At 45.9% G+C, this 27,392-nt stretch overlaps 1 protein-coding gene and 1 non-coding gene across 4 annotated transcripts in view; both read left to right on the plus strand.

Annotated features, from left to right (window-relative positions):
- Positions 1-6,564: 6,564 nt before the first annotated feature.
- Positions 6,565-27,392, plus strand: part of LOC122701619 (Snf2 related CREBBP activator protein) — a 30,721-nt gene continuing 9,893 nt past the window's right edge. The window contains exons 1-25 of one of the 3 annotated variants that reach the window (XM_043914758.1): positions 6,565-6,840; positions 8,275-8,348; positions 9,082-9,344; positions 10,535-10,786; positions 12,545-12,730; positions 12,968-13,108; positions 13,884-14,106; positions 14,222-14,499; positions 15,122-15,212; positions 15,353-15,442; positions 15,937-16,125; positions 16,216-16,544; positions 16,648-16,825; positions 17,684-17,820; positions 18,040-18,209; positions 18,340-18,532; positions 20,027-20,163; positions 20,251-20,437; positions 21,463-21,632; positions 22,003-22,268; positions 22,483-22,770; positions 23,314-23,478; positions 23,753-23,938; positions 24,157-24,423; positions 24,768-26,275. In XM_043914758.1, coding sequence (XP_043770693.1) covers positions 9,291-9,344; positions 10,535-10,786; positions 12,545-12,730; positions 12,968-13,108; positions 13,884-14,106; positions 14,222-14,499; positions 15,122-15,212; positions 15,353-15,442; positions 15,937-16,125; positions 16,216-16,544; positions 16,648-16,825; positions 17,684-17,820; positions 18,040-18,209; positions 18,340-18,532; positions 20,027-20,163; positions 20,251-20,437; positions 21,463-21,632; positions 22,003-22,268; positions 22,483-22,770; positions 23,314-23,478; positions 23,753-23,938; positions 24,157-24,423; positions 24,768-26,275 — 5,685 coding nt within the window. In that variant the 5' untranslated portion in view covers positions 6,565-6,840; positions 8,275-8,348; positions 9,082-9,290. Of the gene's footprint in view, positions 6,841-6,890; positions 7,135-8,274; positions 8,349-9,081; positions 9,345-10,534; positions 10,787-12,544; positions 12,731-12,967; positions 13,109-13,883; positions 14,107-14,221; positions 14,500-15,121; positions 15,213-15,352; positions 15,443-15,936; positions 16,126-16,215; positions 16,545-16,647; positions 16,826-17,683; positions 17,821-18,039; positions 18,210-18,339; positions 18,533-20,026; positions 20,164-20,250; positions 20,438-21,462; positions 21,633-22,002; positions 22,269-22,482; positions 22,771-23,313; positions 23,479-23,752; positions 23,939-24,156; positions 24,424-24,767; positions 26,276-27,392 lie in introns of those variants that run through there. The other 2 variants (XM_043914759.1, XM_043914760.1) reach the window with 2 other exon arrangements.
- Positions 14,907-15,037, plus strand: LOC122702358. The gene has a single exon (XR_006343226.1). It is a non-coding gene; the product is annotated as a small nucleolar RNA SNORA30/SNORA37 family (small nucleolar RNA).

Raw genomic sequence — 27,392 nt, forward strand, 5'->3', positions numbered from 1 at the left:
CCACATTGCTTGTGGGCTCTTAGTCCCCTGACCAGGGATCGAATCCAAGCCCATGGCAGTGAACTCACCAAGTTCTAACCACTGGACTACCAGGAAATTCCCCAAGACTTTATTTTTTAGAACAATTTTAGGTTCACAGCATTGAGGGGAAGTTTCAGAGGTTTCCTATATAGCCCCTGCCCCCACCCATGTGTAGTATCCCCTCATCTTTAACATCTCTCATGGGAGTGGTACATTTGTTATCATTGATGGACCTACACTGACACATTACTATCACCCAAAGTCCATAGATTACATTATGGCTCACTCTTTGTGTTGTACATTTTATGATTTTGGACTAATGTATAATGACATGTATCCACCACTACGGACTTTCCTGGTGGCTCGGTGGTAAAGAACCCACTTGCTGATGCAGGAGACATGGGCTCAATCCCTGAGTCGGGAAGATCCCTGAAGAAAGAAATGGCAACCCACTCCAGTATTCTTGCCTGGAAAATCTCATGGACAGAGGAGCCTTGTGGGCTATAGTCCATGGCATGGCCAAAGATTTGGACATGACTTGGCGAGTTAACAACCATTATAGTATCATACAAAAATCCTCTGTGCTCCAATTTGTCCCATCTCCCCACCCTCAGTCTCCAATAACCACTGATCTTTTGACTGTCTCCATGGTGTTGCCTTTTCCAGAACGTTATATTGTTGGAACCACACAGTATGTAGTCTTTTCAGATTGACTTTTTTCACTTAGTACTATGTGTTTAAGATTCCCTCCATGTCTTTCCATAGCTTGATAGCTCACTTCCTTTTAGCACCCATTGTCTGAATGTACCACAGCTTATTTATCCATTCATCTATTGAAGGACATTTTGGTTGCTTCCCAGTTCTGGAAATTATAAATAAAGCTGCTATAAACATCTATGTGCAGTTTTTGTGTTGACATAGGTTTTCAACTCCTCTGGGTGTTTAAAGTGATCCTTTGATCTTTTGGGCGGTTACTGGTTCATATGGTAAGAGTATGTTTACATTTGTAGAAAAGAAGGAAAGTGAAGTCGCTCAGTGGTGTCTGACTCTTTGCTATCCCATGGACTGTAGTCTACCAGGCTTCTCTGTCCATGGGATTTTCCAGGCAAGAGTATTGGAGTGGGTTGCCATTTCCTTCTCCAGGGGATCTTCCTGACCCAGGGATTGAACCCAGGTCTCCTGCATTGCAGGCAGATGCTTTATCCTCTGAGCCACCGGGGAAGTCCAAAGAAACCATCAAATTGTCTTCTACAGTGGCTGTACCATTTCACACCCCAGCAATGCTTAAGAGTTCCCATTGCTCCATATTCTCGTCAGTATTTCGTGTTGTCAATGTCCTAGATCTGGTGCATTCTAATAGATATCTAGTGGAATCTCACTGTTGTTTTAATTTGCATTTCCCTGATGACATATGATGTGGACCATCACTTCATACATTTGTAATCTGTATATCTTTTTTGGTGAGGTGTTTTTCTTTGACCCAGAAAGATCGTTGACTCATTTTTTCAAATTGGGTTGTTTTCTTATTTTTGAGGTTTTTTTGTATATTTTGAATAACAGTCCTTTATTAGATGGGTCTTTTGCAAATATCTCCCCTCTCTCTGTGGTTTATGTTCTCCTTCCCTTGACATTGTCTTCCCAGAGCAGTTTTTTCATTTCAATGATACCCAGTTTATCAATTCTTTCTTTCATGGATCCTACCTTTGCTGTTGCTTCTAAAAAGTCATCATTGCCACATACAAAGTCATCTGGCTTTTCCCCTATGTTATCTTCTAGGAGTTTTATGGTTTTGTGCTTTATATTTACGTGTGTGATTCATTTTGAGTTAATTTTTGTGAACTGTATAAGAACTGTGTCTAAATTCTTTTTTTGCATGTGGATGTCCAGTTGTTTTAGCACCATTTGTTGAAAAGACTATCTTTGTTCTATAGAATTGCTTTTGCTCTGTTGTCAAAGATCAGTAGACTGTATTTATGTGGGTCTATTTCTCGGCTCTCTATTCTGTTCCATTGACATGTCCATTCTCTTGCCAGTACTACACTGTCTTGATTGCTGTGGCTTTATAATGAGGTTTGAAGTCTGGTAGTGTCAGTCTTCCAACATTGTTCTCAACACCATTTTGGCTATTCTGATCTTTTGACTCTCCATACAAACTTTAGATTCAGCTTATTGATATGCACACAACAACTTGCTGAGATTTTGATTGGGACTGCATTGAATCTATAGATCAAGTTGGGCAGAACTGACATCTTGACAATATTAAGTCTTGAAACATTTACTTTTCATTCAACCAACATCTCATTCATCTAATAGAACAAAAATCTCTTCATCACAGGGTTGTTTGAAATATTTTTCATAGATTAATTATCTAGAGACTATGAACCCTGTGACAATGTCCCTGCTCTCAAGGAGTTCATCTCTAAGTGGGAACAGGGCAGACAGTAAACAAGCATACAAATACATTAATAATTTCAGGTAATGGTTGTGAAAAAGGCATGTGATAAAGAGTGACAGGCAGTGAAAGAGCTACTTAATGTCAGGGAATTTCTCTAAGGAGGCAACATTTGGACTAAGACCTTCATGAAAACAGAGAGCGGGCCATGAGAAAGATTTTTTAATTTTTATTTACCTTTATTATTACTATTATCATTACTTTTTGGCTGAGCCACATGGTTTGTGGAATCTTGGTTCCCCGACTAGGGATTGAACTTGCCCCCATGGCAGTGAAAGCACTGCGTTGAGAAAAAGTTTTAGACAGAGAGAACAATGGAGATGAAGGCTCTGAAAGCAGAAGTGATGGATGTTTTGGAGAAGAGCGAGGTGGCTATAGTATAGTGAAGGAGAGGTATATGAGGTTAAAAAAAAATAGAAGGGATCATATCCTGTAGGGTTATTTTATTTGAAAAAGAAAGTAAAAAATACATGTTGTGAGATATATACAACATACAATTTTAAAAATGATTTTATTTTATTTATTTTTGGCTGTGCTGGGTCTTTGTTGCTGTGCAGACTTTTCTCTGGTCGTGGTGAGTGGGGGATACTCTGTAGTTGGTGGTGTACAGGCTTCTCCGTGTGGTGCCTCTCAGGCACGTGGGCTCCATAATTGTGGCTCTCAGGCTCTAGAGCACAGGCTCAATACTTGTGGCCCATGGGCTTTGTTGCTCCACGGTATGTGGGATTTTCCTGGATCCGCGATTTGAACCCGTCTCCTGTGTTGGCAAGTGGATTCTTGACTGCTGAACCAGCAGGGACACCCTATAAATTTTTTTTTGTTTTTAGATACAACTTTTAAGATTTATTTATATTTGGCTGTGCTGGGTCTTCGTTGCTGCATGAGAGCTTTCTCCAGTTTCAGCGAGGGGGGCTGCTCGCTAGTGGTGGTGCTCATGCTTCTCATTGTGTGGTTTCTCTTGTTACTTTGGGCTTCAGTAGCTGTGGTTCATGGGCTCTGGAGAACTGTTTCAGTAGTTCTGGTGCATGGGTTTAGTTGCAAGTATACAATTTTTACATAAACATTTCAGTGAATGTTTACATCTGTATACACCCATGGATGTGACCTTATCTAGATCGAGATATAAAACAGGAGTCAGCAAACATTTTTGGTAAGGTGCCAGACAGAAAATAGTTTAGGCTTTGTAGGCCTATGGTCGCTGCTTAGCTCCACTACTATAGGAAGGCAGCCCTAGTTGCTATGTAATGAACAGGCATGGTCTGATTCCCATAAATTTTTAGTTACAGACACTGAAATTTGAATTACATGTAATTTTAACATATCACAAAATATTTTCCTTCTTTTTTCTTCAACCATTTGAAAATATAAGCCTTTCCAAGGACTTCCCTGGTGGTCTGGTGGTTAAAAATCCATCTTCCAAAAAAAAAGAAATCCATCTGCCAACACAGGGGACATAGGTTCAATCCCTGGTGCAGAAAGATCCCATATGCTGCAGAGCAACTAAGCCTATGCACCACAACTATGGAGCAACTACTGAAGCCCGAGGACCTGGAGCCCATGCTCTGCAACCAGAGAAGCTTCCACAATAAGAAGCCCACAAAGTGCAATGAAAAGTAGTCCCTGTTTGCCACAACTAGAGAAAGCCCTCACAGCAATGGAGACCCAGTGCAGCCAAAAAACAAACAAACAAAAAACACTTAGCTTGTCGGCTGTACAAAAAACAGGTGGTGTGCAGGACCTGCTCTTCAGGCCATAGTTTACCAACCTCAGATACATTTCCAGTATCCCTTTTGTCCATCTTTCCAGTTAAAACCCTTCTCCCCTACTTGTTATTGTTCTGATTTTTGTTAATTTTTGCTGCTGTTAAACTTTACATAATCTGAATTACATGTATTTATTCTTCAGCTCCACATAATGTCTGTCCTATGGGAATGTTAAGCCATGATACATAATTTTCATGTTAAGAGGACTAGGATGCCATTTGGGGATTTTAAGTGTGACAGCATCATGATCTGATATATATGAAAAAGTCACTCTGGTTGCTGTGTGGAGAAGAGAGTAAAGGAAAACAGGAGTGGAACTGGGAGGCCCAGTCAGGAGCAATCCAAGCCAAGAGATGATGGCGGCTGGACCACAGTTACAGTCATGGAAATGGAAGACAAATTTTAGACTTGAGCTCACATAACCAATATTAGTTATTTATTTTTTTAATAAGGTGTAATACTACTAATAAATTTCCTGAATAATCTTTCTGAGACTGGCATTGAGAATTGTCATGTATAAACTGTGGCCCTACCTTCAAGGGGTTAACAACAGTTTTGGAGGTGGGGTGCACAGACTGTGAATCCAGATACAATTCAATCAGTGTTTTAAGAAGTCCAGGAGGCTGTGGGAACCAGAAGGGGTATTAAACCAGCCTGAGGGTGATCAAGAGAGATCACCTGGGGGTTGTGGCCTTTGAGCTAAATTCTGAAGGGAAAGTCTTGAAAAAGGATTAAAAAAAATTATATGGCAAGGGTAAGAAATCTGAGACTCTTGGAAGCTCAGTGCAGTTCTGTGATGGTGTCTCAGAGAATACGTAATCTTGGCTTAGTAAAAAACACTTTGAACTGGGTCTAAATAGATGGGCATTTATCTACATTTTCAATCAATCAATCCTGTATGCTTCTGTGTGCCCTGAGGCTCCAGCAAAGAACAGAGGTAGCAAACTGACAGCCTGAATCTGATGTATTTTGGCCTACATTCCTGTAGGGCGACCACATGAACAGTGGTTTGAACAGTGGTTATTACTTTTGGACAGAGCATATGGTCTCCTGTTCCTGGCATTCCTCATTTGCTCTCTTTGCTTTTACGTTACCTTCTTGGCCCTTCTAGGTTTTTGTTTTTAACCCATGGTCTTTACTGTAGGAAAAACAGTACTTAAAATCACTTACACAGAAAGAATCATCAGCTCTTCGAGTAGAATGGGGAAGAGCTAAACTGAGTGAATGAAGAGAAGTTGACTGAGAGCTTTACCCTGGATTTCTAACCTGGCTCCTAGGGTAGGCTTTAGGTGGTAAATTTTGTGACAGTTTGTATCCTTGTGACTTAGGCTGGTTGGCTATGAATCTTGGTTTTGGGCTCTGTCACTGGTTAATCTCTATCAGCCTCAAATCATTTGTTAAATGGAGCACTGTTGAGAATAAAAGAGAGAATCAGGGCACAAAAGTGACCTCAGATAAGGTCCTGTTATTATATTCCAGGGTGAAGATATCAGATTCTCAAAGGGGGTACTTAACCTGGAAAGTTGGCAAACAATTGGTATAAATGCTTAGGAGTTATTGGGAATGCTATCATAAAGAAGGCTGAGCTGAAGAATTGATGCTTTTGAATTGTGGTGCCGGAGAAGACTCACGAGAGTCCCTTGGACTGCAAGGATATCAAACCAGTCAATCCTAAAGGAAATCAATGCTGAATACTGATTAGAAGGACTGATGTTGAAGCTCCAATACTTTGGCCACCTGATGCCAAGAGCCAGCTCATTAGAAAAGACCCTGATGCTGCGAAAGATTGAGGGAAGGGGGATAAGGGGGAAGACAGAGAGGGTGAGATGGTTGGATAGCATCACCGACTCATGAACATGAGTTTGAGCAAACTCTGGGAAATAGCGAAGGGCGAGGAAACCGGGCGTCCTGCAGTCCATGGGGTTGTATCGAGTCGGTCACAATTTAAGAGACTAAACAACAACCCTTGTGTAAAATGAAGCACGTCTACAGAAGTGGACTGCCATATGAATCCAGAGGCCCATGCTCCACTGCTAACTAGCTAAAAGTACCTGAGAAACTGCTTCAGCACTCCGGGTGATCTATTAAAGTGGGGCGGACTCCTCCGAGTTGGCAGCCGCAATGCAGCTCCAGCGGCAGGTTTCGTAGTGGATAAAAACGCTCCGTGGCGGGCAAGCGCTGTCTCCGCGCGGACTACATCTCCCAGCCGGCCTTGCGCTTCGGGCAGCGCCCTACGCTAGCACGCGAGCTTCCTCGCTCCCCCAACCTCCAGTTACTGTTTCTCGCGAGAGGACGGGCCGCGCCGGCGGTAGCGATAGTGAGCTGTGGTGGTGGCGGTGGTGTTGGTGGTGGCGGCCGAGACGGCGGCGGCCATTTTGGTGAGGCCTCGGAAGCGGCGGCGGCGGTTCGCTGCGAGTAGAGTCTTCCACTTTCCCCACCGCCCGCCCGCATCACTGTGCCGCGAGAGGAAGCAGTGGAAGCAAGGCGGTGGTAGTAGCCGCGGGCCCCAAGGGAATTTAAAGGCCGCGAAGGCGGCGGCCAAGAGGGGGCCCTCCCCCCTCCTCGGCGGGAGGGGGGGTGGTGCGCACGCCCCCGAGGACGCAGGTAAGGAGAGGGAGACAAGATGGCGGACGCCTCACAGTTCCCCCTCCCCTGACGGGTGACTGCGCGCGCATCTTTCCGCCACCGCCTCCCCTCCCACCTTCCCGGGATGCTGCGCGCGCACCTTCGGCCGGGGCCCCGGGGCCGGTGCGCGAGGCTGTCGGCGCGCGCCCATAGAGACAGGCTCAGGGGGGCCAGGCTGGCCGGCGCTGGACCCGGGCGCGTCTCCTCTCCTCTCCCGCCGGTCTGCGCACGCGTGCCTGAGCGAGCGAGCGAGCCCTGAGAGGACGGACCCAGGTGCGCTCCTGCCCGCCCACCAACCCCAGCCCCCTCTCAGGGGCGCGCGGGAAGAGGAAGGGGGGCGTGGGGCGAGTAGTCGGGGCGCGCGCCCACCGTATCCAGTCAGGAGCTAGGACCTGGCGGCACTAGCCCTCCCTTATCTCAGCCTTTCGCGGTCTGGTGGTGGTGGGGGGTGCTCCCTGACCGACAGGGATGAAAGACTCCCTGGCCTTGCGACCCTTGTGTGCGTGGGTTTGGGTTCTGGCGGGAGCCCCCGGGCAGTGCGCGCAGCCGGCTCTCTCCGCCTCCAGGCGCGCACGCGCGGGCCCCTCCCCCAGTCGCTCACGTTGGGTGGGGTGGGAGTCTAGAAGGGGCGGGGCCACCTTAGGGGTAGTGGCAAGTTGGGGCAGAGGTCAGGGGTCACGCTGGGTCAGGCTGTTGGGACGCGTTGGGAGACGGTAATGAAGCCGGTGATCGAGAGTTCATACTTCTTGATTCTGGTTGTTAGCGCGATTCCAGTGACTTGTGGAAGAGGGAGTGAATCAAAGGCTGCGCCGTGGTTAAGGAATTTCCTTAAACATTGGGGAAACACTTCCGGGCCTTTTGTGGGTTTACCCTGCCTATTTCCGGAGTATGGTTCTTTGCTTTTAGGCCTTCCTCACCTCTGAGTGCTAGTCTAAGGTAGCTCTAGTTCTGGTGTTTGAGGAAGTGTCTTATGGGGCAGGTGTAGGAGTCGAAGGGCTCCCCTGAGGAAGGGTGGATTCTCCTGTGTTCAGCCTTCACTGGAAAGGAGAGCAGGCTGCCAGGCAGCCAGCACCTTTTGAGCTTCTGGATGTGACAGCTTTTTTGGCTTTGTTAATTTCAGCTGTTGGAGCCTTTTACCCTTCAGCTTTTTAAACTTGTTGTGGAGGCTTCACTTGCCTGCTTCTCCTCCCTAGCCAGAATCTCATATCCCTAGGAAATCTGTTTTCACAGCACATGGTTTGTTTTCATTTTTTTGGAAATGTGATCTTTTTATACTATTGTAATTCTCTTCAGCCTTTTAACTGATTTGGGTTTATTAAAAAAACTTCAAAAGTTGGTGTAAAGAAGGCTTTGATGGGTATTGATAGATGTGAATTAGTTCCTCACTGCTGTTTTCCTCCCTGTTTGTTTCAGGCGTGATTCCCCTCAGTACGGCGGCACCGTGGAAGTGCAGACTTTCACAGGGGGTGTGGTCTCAGCTCACACAGGTGAGGGCTCAAATACCGCTTCAAATACTGATGCTAATGGAGAGATGTTTAAGATAATAATTGTGGTGCAACACAGTACTGGGTCTATGGATAGAGAAAGATCTGTTAAGTCAAGGCATTTCTGTTTGACCATGATACTGCTGTAGAATCATAACCTGTTAACCAGTGTATTACTTTCTACCTATGAAACTATTTTGAAAGGAAAATTCTTTTCTAGTTATCCAGCCTTGTAATTAAATAATTTTGAATAGCAAAAAAAAGAAAGATCTGTTCAGCCTGCCTCCACCAGCGAGAGTAGCACATTCTTTGGTTTTGACATCAGACTGTCTTAGTCTGTTCCTCTCCTCCTACTTCTTTACTGTGTGATCTTGTGCAAGTCATTTGATGTATTTGCATTCGGATTTCCTAACTTATAAAATGAAAGAAATACTAGAATGTAAGCTCCATTTAGGTCAGCCATCTTTTCTGCGTAGCTCTTTTTTTCAGCATGTAGAAGGAACTGAATAAACATTTATCGTGGCTTGAAAAATATCTGGTTTATAAGGAAGATGTGAGAATGATAGAACACATCAAGTAAGTACTAAGTAAAGAATTTGACACATAATAGATGCTCAAGAAACTTAAGCTGTAATCACTGTTCAGTTAACTTTATTTGTTAGTGTTATTCCTGGGTTTTAAAAAGATTCTTGTAATCTTTCTAAATCCACTTTCTACTGTTTTTACCCTACTTTAGGTGCTCCAGAGGCCGGTGGACCTGAGCGGAGGCTGGGACGCCCTAGTGGGCCCCGGGCCCTGGAAGGCGGGTCCCGGTGGCCGGTGGCCCAGAATGAGGCCAGCTCCCAGCATGCCCTGCAGCCGGACGCCAGCCCCTCGGCCAGCAGCAGTGGTGACAACGACCCAGTCGTTCTTCAGGCATCCAAAGAGGAGCCTGGGAGTGGGACCATGCAGAGCTGCCCCTCCCCTGCTCACCCTCAGCTCCCAATCTTGCAAACACAGGTTCGAAAGTGGGGAAGGTTCCTTCTCTGCTGCTGCTTTGGGTTGCTGGCTTTGGGGCAGAAGGAATGTGGCAGGTTTTAGCCATGTTTCCACGATCCTAGCTAGCTTGGTAGCTGAGTTTGGAGAGTTTTCGATACTCAGGTGGGCTGTCAAGCCTGTTGGATACACATATTCTACATGACATTAGTGTTATGTTGATCTCTAAGAGCATGGAAACCCCTTATTACCTGCAAAAGTTGGAATTAGGCCATGTTGGAAATGAGTTTTGTGACAAAATGCTTTCAAGACTGTGTGCTTTGAGAATAACTCAATTTCTTTTGGAACTGAAAGGAGGTAAGCTTTATAGATGGGGTGTATTCATCTTTTCTTATATTGAGGTAGTGTTGGAGATTGGGGGAAAAAATCATGACTTTTATTTATTTAATCATGACTTTTAAAACTGGACAGACCTAGATTTCTATACAGTAGACTTTTGATGGTTATGGGTTTGATATTTGTAATTTGCCTGGAAAATTGTGTGATGTAATGTCTTTCATAATTCAGTTGAGGTAGGAATTTGAGTGGCATACTGTGAAGCTTGTGTGCCAGAGAGAATTTCATGAGTTCCCTCATTATCCGCAATTAAGTCGGACTTTGTTTTCTACTTATTATTGTTTGTGCAGTACCTTGTAATAGGTAGATGTTTGAGAATAGTGACCAACCTTCCCTTTCCCCTCCCACCTCTCCAGTAAAGGAAACCTTAACAAGGCTAGTGATGAACATATAGAGGTTTGGATGATTTGGGGCTTTTTTGTCACCTTTTAAATTTGGTGGTAGCTCAGATTTATTTGCATGGATGACTCTGCCATACTTGCTGTGAAAAGGAGGGAAAAATAGGGAGTTGTTTATTTGAGTGAACTCGTGGAGGTTCTGAAAAAATCAAGATTTGAAGTCATATGCTATCTTAGTGTTTTTGAATTGGGGAATTATGTAAATGTCAGGCTATAATTCCTCTTGAAGTGTTTACTGGAAAGTTGGCTTTGCCATCTTGAATACCTTATTAAAACTATTCCAAATGCTGTGTTTATAAAAATGAGGTTGATACCCTACTCCAGAGTTTTTTCATGGGAAGATAGAATGAAGTAATGTACTTAAAACTCCTTAGAGTGCTACTAAGCATTCATTTTCTCTCTCATTTTTGTCTTTTCTAGATGGTGTCGGACGGCATGACAGGCAGCAATCCCGTGTCCCCTGCCTCATCCAGTTCCCCAGCCTCTAGTGGGGCAGGTGGCATCTCCCCCCAGCATATAGCTCAAGATTCCTCTTTGGATGGACCTCCAGGGCCCCCAGATGTTGCCACAGTGCCCTTGGAGGGGCTCAGCTTACCCCAGCCTGCTGACCTGGCTAACAGGGGCCCAAAGTGGGAGAAGAGCCATGCTGAAATTGCAGAGCAGGCCAAGCATGTACGTATTGGAAAAGCCCGTGAAGCTTCTTGGGAGTCTTCTTCCCTGAACTCCTGTGTCCCATGAGTACTTAACACTTCTCTCCTTGTCTTTGATTTAGAATATAGGCTCTGCTTTGACTTACATGATTTTGAGCAAGTTGCTTGAACTCTGAGCCTCATTTTCTTTTCTGTAAAATAAGGATGGTGTAATAGCCAGTGGGCTACTTAAGTTTATTTATTTTTTTACATTCTGCTCAACTATATATATATATATACTTTTTTTCCATTTATTTTTATTAGTTGGAGGCTAATTACTTTACAGTATTGTAGTGGTTTTTGCCATACATTGACATCAATCAGCCATGGATTTACATGTGTTCTCCATCCTGAACCCCCCTCCCACCTCCCTCCCCATTACTTAAAAGTTTAAATTGGCACTTCCCTGGTGGTCCAGTGGCTAAGATTCCAGTGCAGGGGGTGATCCCTGGTCAGAGAACTTATTTCCCATATGCTGCATAGCCAAATTAAAAAAAAAAAAGACTCCACGCTCCTAATGTGGGGGGGTCCAAGTTTGATCCCTGCTCAGGGAACTAGGTCCCACATACCACAACTAAAGATCCTGCATGTGGCAACTGAGACCCAGTGCAGCCAAGTAAATAAATAAATTAATTTTTAAAAAAAGGAGTTAAAGGAGAAAGTAGACATGAAAGTGCTTTGGAAGCTAAAAAAAATTTAGCTAGTTTCTAAAATTTACTAGTTTTTACTTTATATTTGTCATCTATAGTCTCTGTTATACTTAGCAGAGGTAAATGTCATCTCTGGGCCAGCAATATCAGTGTTATTACCTGGGAACTTACTAGAAATGCAAATTCTTCATACCTCTTTTCTTCCTACCCATTTAAAACTGTAGGCATGGGGTCCAGTACTCTTAAAAGCAGTACAGATGATTTTGATGCATGCTTAGCTTTGAGAGTTGTTGGTCTAATATCCATGTCTTTCTTGGTGTTTCCTTGGTGACCATCAGGCCACTTAATTCCATGTCTTATCTATGGCTGTTAGTTCCTTTGCTTTAACTTTTGTCAGGAGAGGACAAAAATAATGAGGGCTGTTGTCCTGAGTTGTCCTAAGTCACTTCTATTAAATAAAAATTTCAAGTGCTTTCATTTTTCTTAGGAGATATAATCAGTGTGAAAAGTGTTATAACTTTGTTATACTAATCACTGTTAATCTTTTTGTGTATAATTTTGCAGTAATCTCTATAAAAATAATATTTTTAAAAAACGGAATTATGTCAATTGGAGTTTCAACATATTTATAAGTATGGTTACTCTTGTGTAAGAATTTGCCAGCCATGGAAATCCCTTGTAGCTAGAGTTAGTAAGGAAGCTTGCTCTCCCCAGTTCTCTGGGAAGCTCCCCTTGGGTTTTGTTTCCCCACGTCTTTCCTATATTCATAAAGTGTGAAGTGTGAAATAACGGAAAGAGCATGAAATCTGGTGTTTGGAGTCATTGGACATATTTTTAATTCTCAGTCCTTATCACTTCCTACCTGTGTAGTCTCAAGTAAATCACTTCATCTTTCTGAAATTTTTTTTTAGTCACCTGAAGAGCATATAACATCAACTCTTGGAGCTGGTATTGATAATGTTGACTCAAGACAAGCATATAACACTTAGTCCAATCAGAGCCTATGTGTAGTCATAGCCCAAGGATTCAGCCATGGTCATGAGATGGAGTATATGTCCAGTAACTTGATTGATCTAACTCTCCCTTGTTAGGAGGCTGAGATTGAGACTCGAATTGCTGAGCTGCGGAAGGAGGGTTTCTGGTCACTGAAGAGGCTGCCTAAAGTGCCCGAACCTCCCCGCCCCAAGGGCCACTGGGACTATCTGTGTGAGGAAATGCAGTGGCTCTCTGCTGACTTTGCTCAGGAGCGCCGTTGGAAACGGGGTGTGGCCCGTAAGGTATGTCTTCATCTGGGCCTACTACCTTCCATTTTTGTTTCAGGTTTGCTTTTCCTTGATGGTTAGGTTGGTTGGAATGGAACCAAACATAATAGTGTAGGGTGCTTACAAATGCCTCTGGTCTCAAGAGGCAAGCTCTGACTCCACTGAATTCTTGGCTTTGATTTTTCTCTTTGCTCTTGACTTGGGGAGAGGCCAGGGGTCTGGCCTTCGAGTGTTTTCACTTCATTCTCACAGGTGGTGCGAATGGTGATCCGGCACCACGAGGAGCAGCGGCAGAAAGAGGAACGGGCCCGGAGGGAGGAGCAGGCCAAACTGCGCCGAATCGCCTCTGCCATGGCCAAGGATGTTAGGCAGTTTTGGAGCAATGTGGAGAAGGTATGCAGCAGAGATTGGGAAAGGGAAGTGCTTTGGGTTTAATGGGTGGGTAGCATGGTAACAGGAATGATCAGAAATTCTCCTTGGGAGAGTAAATAATTATGATTTCCTGCACCTCTAATGACATTTCTGTTATGTGTTGGACCTTTCAAGCATTGACTGCTATGAGAAAGAATTAAACAGTGGAAAAATACGGGCCCTGCCTTTGGCGATTGTTAATAGGACCTTTTGACTTCTCTAGTTCATCTGTCCTTTGCAGGGCATTCAGCATGCTTTTTCTAAAACCTGTCTGTGCCATTTAGCTGCTTAAATAACACCTAAGTTCTCGTTAATTGAATTGCTCCCATATATCAACATTAAGTTGTAATTGTTTCTTAAGTATTATCTGGCTTCTGTCTATATTTTCATTCTTGTATCTTGCCAGTTCCTTTCCTTTCCACTTCAAACATTGATTTGTATATCTATGGCCATTTACACATGCTTTTTCTGCTGCTAGGAATGCCTTTCTCCTCATTTACACTTAGGGAACACCTACTTAATGTTTATGATTCAGCTCCAGATACATTTGTGAGTCTTTCCCCATTGCCTGAGACTAAGCTGGCTCTTCCCTCTCCTGTACTTCCTTTCTGCTTTTCTCAGAAGCATCCTTAAGGTCATTTAGCTCTTCCCTCCTGAAAAGTCAGGGCCTAGCATACAGGAGGCTTCTCTAAATGTTGAGTAATAGTACAGAGTAAAAGATTATTTTGGTGACCCCTCCATTTCCTGTTTGTGGCAGGTGGTGCAATTCAAGCAACAGTCCCGGCTTGAGGAAAAGAGGAAAAAAGCCCTGGACCTGCACCTGGACTTCATCGTGGGGCAAACTGAAAAGTACTCAGACCTTCTGTCCCAGAGCCTCAACCAGCCGCTAGCCTCCAGCAAGGCTGGTTCTTCCCCTTGCCTTGGCTCTTCCTCAGCTGCCTCTAGTCCTCCACCCTCAGGTTCCCGGATGGATGATGAAGGTGTGTGTCCTCTTTAGCTCTGTTACTCTTCCTCATGTACCCTTTCCAGAGCTGAAAACCCACCCTGTGGCTTGCAGGGCCCCGTGGACTTTGTGACCTTGTTCTCCTGCTATAGATGGGGACTTCCAACCCCAAGAGGAGGAGGAAGAGGATGATGAGGAGACGATTGAGGTTGAAGAACAACAGGAAGGCAATGATGCAGAGACCCAGAGGCGTGAGATTGAGCTACTTCGTCGTGAGGGAGAACTGCCACTGGAAGAGCTGCTCCGTTCCCTCCCCCCTCAGCTGCTAGGAGGGCCTTCCAGCCCCTCAAGAACTCCCTCATCTCATGATAGTGACACCCGAGATGGTCCTGAAGAAGGTGGTGAAGAAGAACCCTCTCAGGTGTTGAAGGTATGGCAGAAGGGGATAGAAGGTGGATTCAGAGTAGGAGCAGAGGGAGAGCCTCAAAAGGACTTGAGTTCTTCTGTAAGGTTCGTTGTGGTTTTCAGGAGTTCTCCCTGGTCTGAGCAATTGGGCTCTCATTTGAGGATGGACAGGAAAGAATCTGGGTTTGGGCAAGTTACAGCCTAAGATGGGCATATTTCTGATGTGTGGAAGAATATACTGCACTCTTTGGATTGCTGTGTGACCTTGAAGAAATACGTACCTTGGCCCTTGTCACTTCTATGAAATGTCGCTAATAACTCACTTGCTGGTTTGGAGCTGGGGTGGTAACCTTGAAGTCTCTTCTGGACCTAAGCTCTGTTTTTCCATGTGTCTGAGTGCATGGGGTTGTTGTTTGGGGCTGTATTTCTTTTCTAGCACTTTCACAGGTCCTCCCCCAGACCGTGGGGCCAGGATTTGGTAGCTGGTGCTAAAATTGAAAGCCCTTGATTATATCTTTGCCCTGGGACTGTGTCAGTGGCAACTGTCAATTGATGGGACAGAGTATTCTGACATCTTACTCAGTGTTGGGTCATTCTTTTGCTGCTCTAACCATAGGCTTTCTCCTTCCTTATTCTCTGCCATACAGGTAAAGCCTCCACCCTCTGTCACACAGCGCAACAAACAGCCTTGGCATCCAGATGAGGATGATGAAGAGTTTACTGCCAATGAGGATGAAGGTCAGACTTGTTCTCAGTCCTCTTGCTTCTTACCCGTTGAATCATCTGAACCTGATGCTTCAGGCTTTTTCACCTCTTCTACTTGGACTGTATGACCTGAGCTTCTGTCCCACTTGATCTTGTTTCATTCTCTTTCCTAGCGGAGGATGAAGAGGATACCATAGCAGCTGAAGAGCAGTTGGAAGGGGAGGTGGATCATGCCATGGAGCTGAGCGAGTTAGCTCGAGAAGGTGACACCAGATGTTTTACTGAGTATTCACTTGGTCTTTTCTGTGCAGAATGCCAGAGATAAAGAGATGAATAAGACACTTTTTATCCCTCCTGGAGGAACTCCAGATCTAATGACAGACAGATTTATAAGTGAATAGTTATAAATAGAAAATTATGACTGGTTATGATGGAAATTTGAACATAGTGATGTGAGAGCAAGTGGAGGGAAGAACTATGGGAATATGATAGTGGCCTTGTTTGACCTGAATCTTAAAGGGGAGGTTTATCAGATTGATACCATCCTTCCCAATGAAGGCTATGTCATCCACGGTTCTGGCCCATGTCAAGGGGCTTAGCTGAAAGTAGCTGGTGCTGAAAGTAAACTCTTTTGCCTCCCCTCTGACCTGGGCCTAGCAGTGTCTGCAGAGCCTGAGGTAAAATGAACTGTCGCCACTCAGACCTCCTGTTCTTCCCCATGAAGCACCTAAAGGCTTACTATTCACTTCTCTTCTAGGTGAGCTGTCTATGGAGGAGTTACTGCAGCGGTATGCAGGAGCCTATGCGTCTGATGCCTCTGCCCCAGGTTCTGGGAGTAGTGAAGAGGAAGATGAGGATGAAGTTGAGGCTAACAGCTCTGACTGTGAACCAGAGGGGGCCACAGAAGCTGAAGAGGCTCTTCAGGAGGATAGTAGCAGTCAATCAGGTGAATGTGTGGTCATGAAGGACAAGCTGGGAAGGGCAGGTACTGGAGGAGCAGGTATAGTGAACACTAAGCCTTGATCTTGTGCTTTAGACTCTGCTGAGGAACAGAGTGAGGATGAGGATGAGGAACATTCGGAAGAGGAAGAAACAAGTGAGAGTTCGGAATCGGAGGAATCCGAGTCTGAGGAATCTGAAGAGTCCCAGTCACAGAGCCAAGCAGATGAGGAAGAGGAGGAAGATGATGACTTTGGGGTCGAGTACTTGCTTGCCCGGGATGAAGAGCAGAGTGAGGCAGATGGGGGCAGTGGACCTCCCACCCCAGGGCCCACCACCACTCTAGGCCCTAAGAAAGAAATTACTGATATTGCTGCAGCAGCTGAAAGTCTCCAGCCCAAGGGTTATACCTTGGCCACTACCCAGGTATATCCGGGCCCAAGCTTCTGTTTTCTCGAATCTTCACTTTCCTGTTTCTCAGTGGTAGATGCCTCAGTTCCGTTGTGATACCTCTCTTCCTTCCTACCAGGTGAAGACACCCATCCCCTTGCTCCTGCGAGGACAGCTCCGAGAGTACCAACACATTGGACTGGACTGGCTGGTTACTATGTATGAGAAGAAGCTTAATGGCATTCTTGCTGATGAGATGGGGTTAGGGAAGACCATCCAGACCATTTCCCTGCTTGCCCACTTGGCCTGTGAGAAAGGTAATTAGGCAGGGCCCTTCTTCTTGGGTCTCCATGGCCAATTTCCTCAGAAGCTTGTTTAATAACTTCAGCTGCAGCACCATGAAACCCTCTTGCTGCTAAGTAGCTTCATTGAATGTAATCAGTAATTGTATAGAGAGGTCAGTGTGGGCACTGGGATTCTTTATTTTCTCCCTCAATTTTGATTTAGTTGATTTACAATTTTGTGTTAGTTTCAGGTGTACAGTAAAGGGATTTGGTTATACACATATACATAATACTTTTTCAGATGCTTTTCCTTTTAGGTTGTTGTAAGACAAATGTAATTCCCTGTGCTATATAGTAAATCCTTTTAATCTGTTTTACTTGTGGTAGTGCATATCTGTTAATGCCATACTCTTAATTTATCCCTCCTCCTCTATCCCTTTTAACAAAACCATAATTTTGTTTTTTGTGTCTGAGTCTGTTTCTATTTTTGTAAGTAGGTTTATTTATATTATGGTGCTATGATTCTTAGGAAGGGACATTGGGACAGAATGTTCACAGTTTATATGTGAGAACCAGAACTCCAAAGTTTGTATTTCTTAACCATCTTTCATCATTTTAAAAATTCCCTTTGCCCCAGATTTCATCAAATCTTTATTTTTAATAAGGTGTAATTAACATAACATATTAGTTTTAGGTGTACAACATGATTCAATGTGTGTATACGGTGTAAAATGACAATCATAGTAAGACTAGTTAATATCCTTCATCATACATAGTTATAAAACATTTTAGTTTTTGTGATGAGCACTTTTAAGATCTAGTCTCTTGGCAGTACAGTATTATTAACTGCAGTCACTTTGCTGTACATCTCTTAATTCTTTTGCTAAACAGGTAACTGGGGTCCCCATTTGATCATTGTCCCCACCAGCGTGATGTTGAACTGGGAGATGGAGCTGAAACGTTGGTGCCCCAGCTTTAAAATCCTTACTTACTATGGAGCCCAGAAAGAGAGGAAGCTCAAGCGGCAGGTTTGCTCCCCAGTGTGATCACTCCCCTCCACTGTTGATACCTCCTATACTTTTAGGCCCTTTCCTCAAATTAGTTTCTTTTCCTTCCTTTTCTGTTACCCTATTCTGTTCCTGGGACTTTTCTCCCAACCTGACTGCTGTCCCTTGAAGACCTTAGGATGTCTTCTTTTTGTTTGTTCTTTTCACCCTACTTTCTGCTGCTTTCTCTCGATACTGCAGGGCTGGACCAAGCCCAATGCCTTCCATGTGTGTATCACATCTTACAAGCTGGTGCTGCAGGACCACCAGGCCTTCCGCCGCAAGAACTGGCGTTATCTTATATTGGATGAGGCTCAGAACATCAAGAACTTCAAGTCACAGCGCTGGCAGTCATTGCTCAATTTCAACAGGTGAAGATGGAGATGTCCGGGATTTGTGGGAGAGTAGACCTGTCCTGAAGGGTGGGATGCTTGGAAGGTGGGACACTTGGAGGATGTTTTGCTGACCATCCTCCTCCCCATTCCATTTTCCTCTTTGCAGCCAGAGACGCCTGCTCCTGACAGGAACACCCTTGCAAAACAGCCTCATGGAACTGTGGTCCTTGATGCACTTTTTGATGCCCCATGTCTTCCAGTCTCATCGCGAGTTCAAAGAATGGTTCTCTAACCCCCTAACTGGCATGATTGAGGGCAGCCAAGAGTACAATGAAGGTCTAGTCAAACGCCTTCACAAGGTAGGGTCTATACTAGTTTGTTGAGGGCATGGGGAAATAACTAAGGTTAACAGCCAGAAAACCCTTAGGGAGAGGGAAGTCAGTGCTGGGCTGAGTTTACTCAGTTGGCAGGCTGCAGTGTTCCAGTGACTAACCCATGGCCAGATTGAGTGACTTCATCTTAGTCATCATTCTGCTTGTTTTTTTTTAATGGTCGCATTTCTCTCTTTATTCCTTGAGTAGAATAATGCTGAACAGTTTCTGGCTTGGATTTCTCTTTACATGACTTATCACAACTTCATATTTTTGTTGTGTTCCCTTTTTCCTTTTTGGTCTTTTTTGGCTTTTCTCCCTTTGTCCAATGTCCAGCTTTTAAATAACACTTCTCAGCATTTTGATCTTCACTTTTTTTTGTCTCTCAATTTACTTATCTCCTTCGCACACTCATAATTCCTTGACTCTCTAGACCACTCAGCCTATATGTAAATTTCTAATGACGTTTTTAACTGAAAGCTCCTCTTTTTTAAAATTTGTATTTTTGTTATCTGCCCCCAACCCTTTTGATCCCCATCTCATGGGCATTTTTGTACAGAAAACAATAAATGTTTCCATCTCAGCTTGGTGCCATTAGTCTGATATTTTTGGAATGCAAAAGGGATTTCCCTCTCTCCTTGGCCCCCAGGGCTCACCACCCTGCCCCTCCCCTGGGTAACTCTTGCCACACTGCCTGAAAGTTCCTCTTGAACTCACTCTATTATAAGCCAAATAACTTAAACTTTATAGCCTGTTATTTCTATTCCATTTTGGTCTGTCATATCATTATTTTGGTAAATCAAACAAGAAACCATTAAGTTTTTCCTTAACTATACCTCCTCCTCTTTAAAATCTTGTAATATTTCAAAAATTATTCCTGTTTTATTGAGTTATAATTGACATACAGCACTGTATAAGTTTAAGCTGTACAACGTAATGATTTGATACATATACATCATGAAATGGTTACCACACTAGGTTTAGTGAGACTATCACTCTTCACTTCTTTTCATCTCTGAACTTCTTCCATGTCAACTTGATGACTATATCCTAGTCAGATTTTACCTCCTGAGATCTCAGATCTGCCTTTTGTTTTCTATGCTTCTGTCAGTGCCACAGATTTGTTCTCAGCTGGATTTACTTTGATAATCTTGTGAATTTACAGTCACTCCTTCTGAATGTAGTTTGACTCATCACTTCTTCGTAGTTAGTTGCTCTGTCCTCAGTGCTTCCTGGGTCACTTAGGTTGGGATGATCATCTTTGTGTCTGTTTCTTTCACTGTAGTAAGTTCTTTGAGAGGTGGGCTTATATCTGACTCATCTTTGTGTGGTTGGTTCCTGCTTGCTGCATGGCTACATGGATGTTCACTAACAGGCTCAGCCAGCACTCTGCTGGTCATCAGGCCAAGACCCAGGGAGAGGGTTCAGCTGGGACACAGTGCCTGCTCTTCTCCTGTCAGCCTCCTGCTTATTTGCTTTTAGGTTTTGCGGCCTTTTTTGCTGCGCCGAGTTAAGGTGGATGTTGAGAAGCAGATGCCTAAAAAGTATGAGCATGTTATCCGCTGCCGGCTCTCCAAGCGCCAGCGCTGTCTCTATGATGACTTCATGGCCCAGACCACGTAAGGGAGGACTGCGGGTGGGCCTGGGGCCCCAGACTGGAGCAGGGATGACTGTTAAGGTGCCTGTTTATTTCTCCTTTCTCCCAGAACTAAGGAGACGCTAGCCACAGGCCACTTCATGAGTGTCATCAACATTCTGATGCAGCTGCGAAAAGTCTGTAATCATCCAAACCTATTTGATCCTCGACCTGTTACCTCTCCCTTCATCACTCCAGGCATCTGTTTCAGCACCGCCTCTCTGGTGCTAAGGGCCACTGATGTCCACCCTCTCCAGGTGAGCAGTTGTCCCCAAGATTATTGGCCCTACCCAACCCTACACCTCTTTTCTTTAGGCTGACCTTTAGCATCTTACTTCCCCTGTCACCTCAGCACTGTTCCAGCTTCATTGTTTTCTAATAACTGTGTTGCTTTGGGCAAGGTAACTATTAACTTTTAACCCTGAGTTTGCTTGCCCTTCAAAATTGGGGTTGTAAGGCCTATTCTGCAGTATGTGTGAGAGAATTGTGTTAGTATTTTTTATGAGTGCTTTGCATAATAATTAATACTTAAATATTACTTTGTTTTCCTGTTCCTTCCCTCTTTTTGGCCACTTCCCCCCCAAATTTTTGTTTTTATTACAGTAGAACACACATTAAAAAGTTTTACCACTTTAACCTCTTCTAAGCATATGGTACAGTTTCATTAATACATTCACATAGTTGTACAGCCATCACTATCATCCATCTTCAGAAATTTTTTCATCTTCCTAAACTGAAACTCCATATTCATTAAAAAAATTATAACTCCTCATTTCTCTAGTCCCAGCACCTGGCAGTCACCATTCTACTTTCTGTCTCTATAAATTTACTATTCTAGTATTTCATATGTTTCGTGGAATCATAAAGTATTTGTCCTTTTGTTGCTGGCATATTTCACTTAGTAGAATGCCTTCAAACGTGTTAGAATTTCGTTCCTTTTTAAGTTGGGTAATATTCTATTGTACATGTTTTTGTGTACATGTCTGTGTATGTTCACATTTATGCACGTTGTTTTGTTGTGTTGTAGGACTTTGTGTGTTCTGGATGCTAGGCTCTTTCTTATCAGACATATGATTTGCAAATACTGTAGTTTTGGTCCCATTCTATGGGTTGCCTTTTCACTTTGTTAACAGTGTCCTTTGGTGCAGTCCAGTTTATCAGGTCTTTGCTTTTGCTGTCTGTGCTTTTGGTATGATATCCAAGAAATAGTTGCCAAGTTTCCAAATCGTTGCGGAATCATTGCTCCTTTGACACTGTGCTTTTGTATTCCTTCTTATGTCAGCGGATAGACATGGGTCGGTTTGACCTCATTGGCCTGGAGGGTCGTGTGTCTAGATATGAGGCTGACACATTTCTACCCCAGTACCGCCTTTCCCGTCGGGTTCTGCTAGAAGTGGCTACTGCTCCCGACCCCCCACCCCGGCCCAAGCCAGTCAAGATGAAAGTCAACAGGTACCAAGGCTGAGCAATAAGGGATGGGTTCCTAGAAAAAAGTAGCTACAGCTGGCTGGGGGAATTGGGGTGGAAAGTTGGAGGGTAGGCTCGACTGTTTATATGGATGGATGAAAAATGGGGGAGAGAATAACTAGAAGATGGTCCTGGGAGAGACCCTTGTGTTTGTCACTGATTGTTTTCCCCTCTCCCTCTGCTTGGGGCCTTTTGGTTATCGGATTTCTTTCTCTCTTTCTCCTTTGGGTCTTACCTTTTCCTTTTTTTGCTTTTATAATCTGCTGGTTTTTCTGCCTCATCTTCCTTATTTATTTCTTTTCCTATTCCTTACTCTCCCTCCTTCCCTACCCATCCCCTTGTTTTTTCCTCATAGGATGCTGCAGCCAGTGCCCAAGCAAGAAGGCCGGACAGTGGTGGTTGTGAACAGTCCACGGACCCCCCTGGGCCCTGTCCCAGTCCGACCCCCTCCAGTCCCTGAACTCTCAGCCCAGCCCTCCCCTGGCCCAACCCCCCCAGTGCTGCCAGCACCACTGATGGTGTCAGCCTCGCCTTCTGGGCCCCCACTTATTCCAGCATCCCGGCCTCCTGGCCCTGTTCTTTTGCCCCCACTGCAGCCAAACAGTGGGCCTCTCCCCCAGGGTGAGTTGCAAGGGAGCCAGGGTGCTGGGGGGTACTTCAGGCAGATTGTTCGGATTGGGGGAGAAGTAATGAAATTTAGTGTTTGAGGAGCTGGGTTGGAGACGGGGGTAGAGTGTTTGATGGGCTACGAGGGACTGTGTGTGGAGGCTTTTAGGGGCAGGCAAAGGCGTCATCGGTCAGGTTCTACCTGACAGCGTTTGCTTTGTGTTTCCAGTGTTACCATCCCCTCTGGGGGTCTTAAGTGGGACCTCACGGCCTCCCACGCCAACCCTGTCCTTGAAGCCGGCCCCACCTGCCCCTGTTCGCCTGAGCCCTGCCCCACCACCAGGCTCCTCCAACCTGTTGAAGCCACTTACAGTGCCACCTGGCTACACCTTCCCGAATGCTGCTGTCACCACCACCTCCACCACCACGGTCACTGCTCCCACCACGGCAGTGCCAGCTCCTACTCCTGCACCACAGCGCCTCATCCTGTCTCCCGATATGCAAGCTCGCCTGCCCTGTAAGTCCCCAGGGCTCTGTGAGGGGGAAGGACTTGAGCTGGGAGGAAGGCCTGTCTGTGTGCCATGGAGCAAGAGAAGAAAAGCTGGGGGCCAGGTGCATGTCAGATTCTAGGGAGCTGACACATAATAGGTATTTTACCAGGCACTGATAATTCATAATCAAGTAAGAGTCCTGAAGTAGTTCACAGTCTCTAGTTGGGGAGGTGACCCATGGATGAGTGAATAGTGGTCAGCCTAATAGTAGATAATTATGTGGGGTAAGAGGGCAGCATAGTGGGCAGGTGTGTGTGTGTGAGTGAGCTCTCAGGACGGTGGAAGGCTGTTAGAGGATGTAAAGGAGATTGCAGAGTAAACAAGCAGGATTGGAAGGAGTAGCATGTCAAAAGCTCAGAAGCTGTAGGTGGAGGCTGAGTTTCATAGAACATGGTAAATTGAGTGGGGGACAGGTTGGAGAACCTGGAGACTTGCACCTCATGGAGGTCTGTGAAATAACGTTGAGCAGAGTGAGCCCCATGTACATTAAGCCTCTTCTTTATTTGTAGCAGGTGAAGTGGTCAGCATTGGGCAGTTGGCCTCACTAACACAACGTCCAGTGGCTAGTACAGGGGGAAGCAAACCTCTCACCTTCCAAATCCAGGGCAACAAGCTGACTTTGACTGGTGCCCAGGTGCGCCAGCTTGCTGTGGGGCAGCCCCGCCCGCTGCAAAGTAGGTAAAACCCACCCCCTGTCCTGCCTTTTTCTTCCTCTTCCTTGTCCCTTTGTTTTTGTGGCTCTTTCCAGATGTCAGCCTTTATGTTTTTTTCCCCTAGCTTTTGGTGGGTGTGGCCAAGGGGAATGGTTGAAGGGGTTTTTAGATCAAGATAGGTATGAGGTTATTCTGGAGAAGTTACTTCCTTTCTGTTCTCTCTCTCTCCTCTTGCCCCTGCCCTCCTCCGGCTGATAGCTGCTTCTTTCTCTCTTTCTCTCTTCCCTTAACCCAGGGAATGTGGTGCACCTGGTGTCAGCAGGGGGGCAGCACCACCTCATCAGCCAGCCTGCCCATGTGGCCCTCATCCAGGCCGTGGCCCCGACCCCTGGCCCCACCCCTGTCTCTGTGCTGCCTTCTTCGACCCCCAGCACCACCCCTGCCCCCACTGGCCTCAGCCTTCCGCTTGCTGCTAACCAGGGTGAGGCTTCTGGCCTTCCTACTTACTTAGCCCTTGCTGGCCTTGGTCCTTCCAGGCATGCCCTGGGCTACTGTCTGTCTAGCCTTCCCCCAGTGTTGTTTTCCCTTGCCAGTAACTCTGATATCTGTCTGCTACCCTCTCCTGCCCTTGGACTTTTTCCATCCTTTGGGTTTCTTGTTTCTTTTCTACCTTCCCCTCAATGTAGCTTCCTCTTGCAGTGCCACCAACTATGGTGAATAATACAGGCGTGGTGAAGATTGTAGTGAGACAGGCCCCTCGGGATGGACTGACTCCTGTTCCTCCGTTGGCCCCAGCACCCCGGCCTCCGAGCTCTGGGCTTCCAGCTGTGTTGACTCCACGCCCCACATTAACCCCTGGACGTCTATCCACACCTAGTCTGGGTACTGCCCGGGCCCCTATACCCACATCCACTCTCGTGAGGCCGCTTCTCAAGCTGGTCCACAGTCCTTCGCCTGAAGTCAGTGGTGAGTCAAGGTGGCTGATGCCAGAAATTTTTGCTGGGAATGGAGATAGGGTGGCCCAGAGGGTATTTAAGTCACAATAGACGCTTTCATTATCAGTATACTGATTTGCAGTGGGCCCCTTAGTGGGCTGCTGAGCCCTTGTCTGATTCTAAGATACATTGCTTGGAATCCTATAAGGAGAAGAAATGTTAAATTGTTCGATTCCTTGAATCTTTGACCTCATGGTGTAGGAGTGAAGGTCTTCTGGGAAACGGTGAACCTTGGGGGTAGGGGAATGGGTGGGACAGGGTTACAGAAGGAGCAAGAAAAGAATGTCGGGGCTAACTTATCCTCTGTCTCCACAGCTTCAGCACCCGGAGCTGCTCCCTTGACCATCTCTTCTCCTCTCCCTGTGCCATCCTCACTCCCTGGACCAGCCTCTTCTCCAGTGCCAGTTCCCAACTCCTCTCCCCTTGCTAGTCCTGTGTCTTCTACAGTCTCAGTTCCGGTGTCATCTTCACTCCCCATCTCTGTCTCCACAACGCTTCCTTCCCCAGCCTCAGCTCCACTCACCATTCCCATCTCAGCCCCCTTGCCTGTTTCGGCTTCGGGCCCAACTCTTTTGACTAATGTGACTCCAACACTGGCGCCTGTTGTCTCAGCAGCCCCTGGACCTCCTTCTTTGGCACCAGTTGGGGCTTCTCCATCAGCGTCAGCCTTGACTCTAGGTTTGGCTTCAACTCCATCCCTGTCCCCATCTCAGGCACCTGGTCACCCTCTGTTGTTGGCTCCGGCCTCTTCACATGTTCCAGGGTTGAACTCAGCCGTGGCCCCAGCATGTTCACCTGTCCTGGTGCCGGCTTCTGCTCTGGCCAGTCCTTTTCCGGCAACACCAAATCCAGCTCCAGCTCAGGCTTCCCTTTTGGCTCCAGCACCTACTGCATCTCAGGCTCTGGCCACCTCTCTGGCTCCCATGGTGGCTCCACAGACAGCAATCCTGGCTCCTTCTCCAGCTCCTCCTCTGGCTCCTCTTCCAGTCCTGGCTCCATCACCAGGTCCTCCTTCTGTCCTGGCTTCATCGCAGACTTCGGTTCCAGTTCTGGCTTCATCGTCTACTCCAGGAACACCTTTAGCCTCAGCCTCCTCGTTGGGGCCAGCCCCAGCTGCTGCGTTGGCTCCATCATCGGCTCAAACTATGGTACCAGCCCCAGTTCCATCACCTCTTCCGAGTCCGGCTTCTACGCAGACACTGGCTTTACCCCCAGCTTTAGCATCCACTCTTGGCGGCTCATCTCCATCTCAGACACTCTCTTTGGGAACTGGCAACCCTCAAAATCCCTTTCCAGCTCAGACATTGTCATTGACTCCAGCATCATCCCTAGTACCAGCTCCAGCCCAAACACTGTCTATGGCACCAGGACCACCATTGGGTCCATCTCAGACGCTGTCTTTGGCTCCAGCACCCACTCTGGCTCCAGTTTCTCCTATGGGCCCAGCCCCAGCTCACACGCTGACTTTGGCTCCAGTATCATCATCTGCTTCACTCCTGGCCCCAGCTTCAGTGCAGACACTGACTTTGAGCCCTGCCCAAGTTGCAGTGCCCACCTTGGGCCCAGCAGCAGCTCAGACTCTGGCGTTGGCCCCAGCCTCAACACAGAGCCCAGCTTCCCAGGCATCTTCCCTTATGGTTTCGGCATCTGGCGCCGCTCCCTTGCCTGTCACCATGGTATCCCGGCTACCTGTTTCCAAGGATGAGCCTGAGACACTGACATTACGCTCTGGTCCCCCCAGCCCTCCCTCCACTGCTACCTCGTTCAGTGGTCCCCGACCTCGACGCCAGCCCCCACCACCACCTCGTTCCCCTTTCTATCTGGTAAGTTTTACTGCCTCAAAGGAGAGGGGACAGGAAACTGAATTCTTTTGGAGTATTGCTATAGAGTGGATGGAACAAAATAATGTCACTTTTATCTTGCTAAATTACAAAGCCTGTTTTTTTTGGACCTAATACTTGAGTGCCACTGGACAGAGCCCTCCCCTGGGCCTTTACTCTTATCTGTAAAATGGGAATGATAATTCAGGTCCTACTTTTCACAAAGAAATAGTTGAGGACATAATGTGCTTTTAAAACTATAAATCACTGATGTGTTCAAGGCTTGTTACGTTTGGTCTCTTTGGTTCTTGTTTACTCTTGAGTTAGTGTTGGCATATAATTGCCCCATTTTACAGATGAAACTAGCTCATTAAATGATGTTTTAAAATTTACACAACTTGTGAGAATACAGATGTGCTGACTCTACTGCTTTCTCTTCCGCCCAAGAGGCAGTCTCAGAGACAGGAAGATTTTTCTCAGTTGATCACCATCGATATTTGAACTTGTAAGGGATAAAGGACACCATGGAATACAGTTCCCTAAAGATCATGAGCCTTGCTGTAGTGTTTTACCTTCATGGTGATTAAGTGGGCAATAAAAAGAACTTTTTTCTGTCCCTTCATGAGCTTTCTGGTAGCCATTTTTTTTCTGTCATGTATATAGTTCTGTGTGTGTTTGGTTAAGTTAAAGTTGGAACACAGAGTAAGTAACCCAGGACCTAATAAGGAGAAAGATCTAATGAGTCTTTCCAGGTCCTCTTGTCTTTTCTCCCGCTGATAATAGAGCTGCTGCTTATTCTCTGCCTCAGCCCCAGTCCCCTACCCTCCATCAGTGCCACTGACTCCACCTTTGGTCTTTCTCTAATGCTGCCAGGTTGGTCTGGCTTTTCGGAGGAAAAGGAAAGCCTAGATCCTAGCCCAAGGGTGCAACCCCATAATCTGTGTTATACTTTCATTGCTCTGCAAGTATTAATAGGTAGCAGCTTCTTGACACTTTTTTAAAGAAGTTTGAGATATAAATCACATACCATACAGTTCACCTATTTAAACCATACAATTTATTGACTTAGTATATTCACAGAGTTGTGCAGCTGTGACCATGGTCAACTTTAGAACCGTTT

Source organism: Cervus elaphus, chromosome 10 (genome assembly GCF_910594005.1).
Source record: "Cervus elaphus chromosome 10, mCerEla1.1, whole genome shotgun sequence".
NCBI lineage: Eukaryota > Metazoa > Chordata > Mammalia > Artiodactyla > Cervidae > Cervus > Cervus elaphus.